The sequence below is a fragment of the Pteronotus mesoamericanus genome, unplaced genomic scaffold (genome assembly GCF_021234165.1).
Source record: "Pteronotus mesoamericanus isolate MK-2021 breed Mesoamerican mustached bat unplaced genomic scaffold, CSHL_Meso_final contig_1018, whole genome shotgun sequence".
Lineage (NCBI taxonomy): Eukaryota > Metazoa > Chordata > Mammalia > Chiroptera > Mormoopidae > Pteronotus > Pteronotus mesoamericanus.
This window is the reverse complement of record NW_026555002.1, coordinates 4574119-4580348: the sequence shown is the minus strand read 5'-3', so window position 1 is coordinate 4580348 and position 6230 is coordinate 4574119. Positions and strand designations below refer to the sequence as shown.

Here is a 6230-nt window from a genome sequence, read left to right as displayed (position 1 = left end):
AGATAACAGCAGGAATCTATCAGGGCTCTGCCCCGGGGGCAGGGCCCAAGCGAGGGGCCAGGACCAGTGAAGTGGGTCCAGACTGATCAGCCAGCTGGGGAGCCTGTCCCGCCGGGGGTGAGAGTTGACTAGGGCCTGCCCGGGTCACACCCCCCCCACCCTCCAGTCAGGGCTCAGCGTGCAATTGTCAGCTCTGCCCCCTCTGAGCTCCACCTGGACATGGATGAAATGACCCCATGATGACAAACTTCCTCTCAAAGAACCAGATTCCACTGGCAAACACCCAGTTGACCGAGGACGCCCCCCCCCCCACATCCCGACCTCCTTGGACCCTGGTGGGCTCTGGGGCCTTCTGGGTGGGTTATTAATAGTAACAATAACAATATTAATAGCAGGCGGCCTGTGATGATGCCACCACGCAGGAGACACTAATCTGCATGCTTCACATGCGTCATCTCATATAACCACTCACAGGAAATTGAGTCTCAAGGGGCTAAGCCACCAGCCCCTAGTGACAGCCAGGAAGTACACAGCCCTCCCCTGTGGTCCTCAAACCTGTTTCCAGGAACAGCTGCCCCTCCCCAGGCACCTGAGGAGACCCCATGGCTTCCGGGTGAAAGGTCAGTGCTGAGGCAGGTGGTCCAGCCGGCAGCCAGGCCCGCCCAGAGCCCTCCCCCAAGGTCATACCTACAGGGTGAAAGGGGAGAACCCAGAGGTCTGGGCAGTGGGGAGAAGTCCTGGGTGCCCCGTGGGATGGGCGGTCACTCAGCGGCAGGCGGGCCCGGCCCTGGAACCTGGGGCGCTGCTGGGCTCGGGGTTGTCTTGTGGAATTCCTGCAGGAAGGCTCCCCACGCCTTGACTGGAGTCTATAACACTCAGGAGAATGCTATAGCGCCTGGGAGTTTTTCACCCTCTCTAAAGGGCTTTTGAGCCCTAGAGCAAAGGCTGAACCGGCCTCAGGGGCCTCACGGGCCTCAGGGGGACTGGGGCCCAGTCTGAAAGCTGCTCCCGGTCCCTGCTGTCCCAGACAGAAAGTCCCCGAGCCTACCTCCCAAGCCAGGCAGGCGCCCTGGGTCTGCTCATTAATCACTGGACGTGGCCCACAGGGCTTTTCCCTCCTGGCACCTGCATTGGCTCCGTTGTAAAGTGGAAATAACAGCAGCACAGGCATTTAGGGTTAAGTGAGTCAGTCGTGAGGCAGCCTAGAGCTGTGGTGGCCATATTGAAACCGCTTGGTGAATGACTTACCGTTTAGTGTGACTTACTGGGCTGTGAAATTCTTGCGTTTCAATTCTGTGGGCATTTTGAAGGCCCTACTGTGTGCTCAGTGCCGGGGCCTCAGCACAGAGCGGGCCTAGAACAGACATGGGGGGAACGCAGGGCAGTGGAAGTGTTTACTTGGTAGAAGATTCTGGAAGTCACCTGGATGGGAACGCCCATCACCCCAAACCCGGCTGAGCCAAGAATGCCCCTCCAAGTCTGTCTAGTGCAGCCCACCCCGTGGGAGGAGCTGGGTCTGGCACACACATAGATCAAGAAAGGCTTGAGGACAAAAAGGGATTTGAGTGAAGTAGCTGTTGATGGATGAAAAGAGAGGTAGCTGCGCCAGACAGACAGGCTTTCCCTTGATGGGAGCTCCCGGAGGAGGGACGGACCCCGGATGTGGAGAGGGCCGCTGCCTGGGGGTACAGAGGAGGGTCCTGAACCCCAGTCTGCCTCTGCCTCTGCCTCCCCTACCAAGGGAAAGTCCGAATGGGACCAGAGGGAATTGCCCTCCGACCCCACTCCCTCACCTCCGACCCCATCCCCTCACCCCTGTCCCCCAGCGGGGGAGGTTGGAGGTGGATGGTATCCGGGTTTCTACGCATCCAGATGGGCTGGTGACTGCAGGGAAGGTCCACTGAGGAAACTGCGTACCCGGGAGGGAAGCCCCGACTCGGCCACCCCTGCTCGGACGGGGCGACCTCAGGCGACTCCAGAACCTCGGGTTCCTCCTCCGAGAAATGGGCGATTCCCTCCTGGCCACAGCGTGGCGGGCTCGGCGCGCACGGCCGGGACCGAGGGCCGGGGGCGCCGAAGGGGTTAACGCACCTGGGCTGCCACCGCCCCTCCCGGCCCCTCCCCCCGCCGCTGGGGAAGAGAAAGTCAGGCGGGGGCGCGGCCCTGCCTCGGCCCCTGCCCGCCCTGTCCCTGTCCCGCCTGCCTTGCCCAAGCCGCGCGCCCAGAGCAGCGACCCGCGCCCTCCGCTCCTCTGCCGCCCCAGCCCGGGCCGCCATGTCTTTAGGGTGAGTGGGGGCTCGCGGACCGTCGGGATGGGGGGCCTGGGATGGGGGACGGGAACCCCAGGCTTCACCTTCCCCAGAGACGTGGGGTGCGGCACAGGTCGCCGGGCGGCTCCCGGGCATGGGTGTCCGGGGCTGGCCACAGTTTCCCTGGGACAGACGGACTCGCCCAGCGGTGGCGGGAGATGCCCGGCAGTGCTCGGCGCCTGGACCCACCGGTCGGCGGCCGCGGGACCGCGGAGCCCCTGCGCCCAGCCCTCCCCGCGGTCCCAGATCCCCCAGATCCCACAGCGTGAGCTGGGGACTCAAGGTCTCGCCGGCAGCTGGGTTCCTGTTTCCATTCCGACGGCCTCCTGCGTCCTGGGCGATCCCGGTCCTCTACCCCCAGTGGCTCTCTTCCCTTCCCGGGGTGCAGGGGCCTCGCCGCCTCTCCCTCCCCTGGGGTGACGCCACTGGACTGCTGCCTCCCATACTAGGATGTGGGGGCTTCCCTGAAAGCCCCAGGCAGGAGAACCGGAGCGCTCTGCTCCCCCACCCTCCCAGTGGGAGTCTTAGGTCACACGCAGTGCCCCCCCACCCCCGTACCTGAGGTGACCCAGCCTTCCTGCAACCTCACACACAGGAAACCTTGGGACCCCCTGGGGAAAGCGTGGCTCCAGTGGGGCTCAACCTCCCTTTCCCTGGGTCCCGGCTCCTTCAACCGGCCAGTCCTGGGGCCACTGGCTTCTCAGCAGCGCTCCTTTCTTGCCACATCGCAGTCTGTCTCTGCCCGTGGCCCTGCACCTCCCCACTTCGAGTTCAGGGACATCTCCCCACCAGCCTGGCCGGACCCGGCCTCTCATTCCTGGCCTGCCCTTCCCCTGGAGCCGTAGCCCCTGTGTCTCCATAGGAGAGACCAGAGCAGGTGCCCGGCCACCCCCAGAGTGTGAGCTGAAGAGTGTCCTGAGGTCCAGGGCCTGCCAGCCCTCCTGGCAAAAAGCTCTAATTTCTGCTTCTGAAGTGGGTATGATAGGGGTTCCCTGGGCAAGCAGGGTCCCTGGAAGGTGGGGTCCAACTGTGCGTCCCTCCCAGGGAGCCGAGCGTCTCCCTTAGAGCCATGTTTATGGAGGGGTTCAGCCTGGGGGCTTAGGGGACAGTGGTCCCGCTCGGAGATGCCCTGGGCTGTTTCCTTTTTTGTGGGTCTGATTAAGGGGGTGGAGGAAAGAGGAACAGATTTCTGCAGGTCCCAGGTTAGAGCCTGCTCCCGAAGTCCCCCATAGCATTGAGGGGCTGAACTTTCAGGCTGCGGAGCAGGTCCTGCCTGCCCCTCCCAGAGGTTCACCTGAAAGGCTCCGGTCGCCCGGAAAACAAAAGCAAAAGTGGGGCCTTGCTGGGGGGTGGAGAACAGGGCAGAGGGCTGTGCTCCTGTCCTGGAAGACGAAATCTTGGTTTGGGGAGGTGAAGGGACCCCCGCAAAGTCATTTAGCTTGTAAGCGGCAGGGCACCCTGGCTCCCCAGCGCTGCATGGAAGCCCCCGGGGCCCGGAGAGAGGGAGAGGAAGCAGAGCCCTGTTCCGACTGCCTAGGGCCCTGGGACTAGAGCCCGTGCCCCGGACCCGCTTGCCCATCTAGGGCTACAGCCCCGCCCCAGGGCTTCTGGGAGGGTCACAAGGACTCGTCTGTGTGTCCTCTGTGTCCCCCGCCCCCAGGAAGAGAATCATCTACAAGAGTGTGTGCCTGTCCCTGGCCTTGCTTGTGGCCATAGCAGTATTACAGCGCAGCCTGACCCCCAGCCAGTTTCTGCAAGAGCCCCCGCCACCGACCGTAGGGCCGCAGGAGGCCCGGAAACCAAGTGGACACCTGGTGAACCCCAATGGCTTCTGGAAGAGGTCGAAGGATTTGGTCACCCCCGTGTCCATGGCCTCTCAGGGGCCTCAGGCCTGGGACGTGACCACAACCAACTGCTCAGCCAACGTCAACCTGAGCCACCAGTCCTGGTTCCAGGGCCTGGAGCCGCACTTCCAGCAGTTCCTGCTCTATCGCCATTGCCGATTCTTCCCCATGCTGCTGAACCACCCGGAAAAGTGCAACGGCGACGTCTACCTGCTGGTGGTCGTCAAGTCGGTCATCACGCAGCATGACCGCCGGGAGGCCATCCGCCAGACCTGGGGCCTCGAGCAGGAGTCGGTGGGCAGGGGCCGCGGTGCCAGGCGCACCCTCTTCCTGCTGGGCACAGCCTCCAAGCAGGAGGAGCGCACCCACTACCAGCAGCTGCTGGCCTATGAGGACCGTCTCTATGGCGACATCCTGCAGTGGGACTTCCTTGACAGCTTTTTCAACCTGACCCTCAAGGAGATCCACTTCCTCAAGTGGCTTGACATCTACTGCCCCAACGTCCACTTCGTCTTCAAGGGTGACGACGACGTCTTTGTTAATCCCACCAATGTGCTGGAATTCCTGGCTGACCGGCAGCCACAGGAGGACCTGTTTGTGGGCGATGTCCTGCAGCACGCTCGGCCCATCCGCCGAAAGGACAACAAGTACTACATCCCCGGGGCTCTGTACAGCAAGGCCAGCTACCCGCCCTACGCCGGCGGAGGCGGCTTCCTAATGGCCGGGGGCCTGGCCCGGCGCCTACACCACGCCTGCGACACCGTGGAGCTTTACCCCATCGACGACGTCTTCCTGGGCATGTGTCTGGAGGTGCTGGGCGTGCATCCCGTGGCCCACGAGGGCTTCAAGACTTTCGGCATCTCACGGAACCGCAACAGCCGCATGAACAAGGAGCCGTGCTTTTTCCGCTCCATGCTGGTCGTGCACAAGCTGCTGCCTGCCGAGCTGCTGGCCATGTGGGGGCTGGTGCACAGCAACCTCACCTGCTCCCGCAAGCTCCAGGTGCTCTGACCCGGACCGGGCCGCCAGCGTCGGCTGGAGCTACAGTGCCAGGGCCTACAGAGCCTTCGGTCCCCTGCAGGGCAGTGGAGGAACTGGGCCTTATGTGCTCCTGGGCGTGGCAGGGCACAGGTGGCCAGAGGGGCTTCCCTGTGTGGACACTCCAGAAAGCAGAGCTGAGGCCCAGGGACATTTGGAAGTGCCCAGACTGGACAAGGTCCTCCAGGGTGCGAAGCTGCTGGCGGCCCCCCTAACCTGGGTTCATTGCCTCGCCCCTCTGACCTGGTGGGAGGCCCTGGTGGCCTCTGAAGGAATCCTGTGCTCAGGGACCGGGGGCAGGCCAGGCCAGGCCCTGGATGGCTCTGTGGCTGTCCTCTTTCTTCACAGAATGTGCTCCCCCCGTGAAATGCCTCAGTCTCCCCAGAGGCCCAAGCGACACTTTCAGGGGAAGCTAAGCCCTGTGCAGGCTCACAGGCCTCCCAAGTCCACGCCCCTGGGTCTCCTGGAGACAGGGCCCCAGAACAGCCTCCCGCACCTTCCCTCCCCCGCCCCCGGGCCTGCCTGGAGTTGGCCACTCAGCCTCCTCTGCCCCCAGGTGGTTCAGTCCTGGCTGCATCCTGGGCTGTTCCATCCCGCCCCCATCCGGAAGCACAGCCTGCCGCTCGTACTACCTCAGCGATCCTCAGAACCTCTGGATGGATAGCAGCCCCCCACCCTTGCCCCCCAACACCGGGCCAGAGAGCAGCGCTCTGTCCCCGAAGCCACGGTGCTGCCTGACCAGCCCCAGCTGAGGGCCCTTGGGCGGCCCCACTGAGGCCCAGCCCCCTGGCCCGAAACCAGCCGGTTTGGCCCTGGAAGTGAACATACCTCTAATACTATGAAGTTTTATTTATGAAGGATTTGGAGGGAGAAGGCGCCAGGCCTCAGGAAATGGCGGTGTTTTCCCTTCATTCATCCCAGCAGGACGTCTCCTCCGCGGGGCACTTTGACCCCCCCCAGGGCATCCCTGTGCCCAGCACAGCCCACTCCAGGGCCAAGCAGACCAGTGTCTGCCCCTGTGAAGGCAGCGTGTCCTTGT

The 6230-nt window shown here is 63.6% G+C and overlaps 1 protein-coding gene across 1 annotated transcript; it reads left to right on the top strand.

The window, feature by feature from the left end:
• Positions 1–2267: 2267 nt before the first annotated feature.
• On the top strand, positions 2268–5288 carry B3GNT7 (UDP-GlcNAc:betaGal beta-1,3-N-acetylglucosaminyltransferase 7). The gene is made up of 2 exons (XM_054570655.1): positions 2268–2285; positions 3970–5288. The coding sequence occupies exons 1-2, from the start codon at positions 2275–2277 to the stop codon at positions 5162–5164; spliced, it is 1206 nt and encodes a 401-aa protein (XP_054426630.1). The 5' UTR covers positions 2268–2274; the 3' UTR covers positions 5165–5288.
• The last annotated feature ends 942 nt before the right edge of the window (positions 5289–6230 follow it).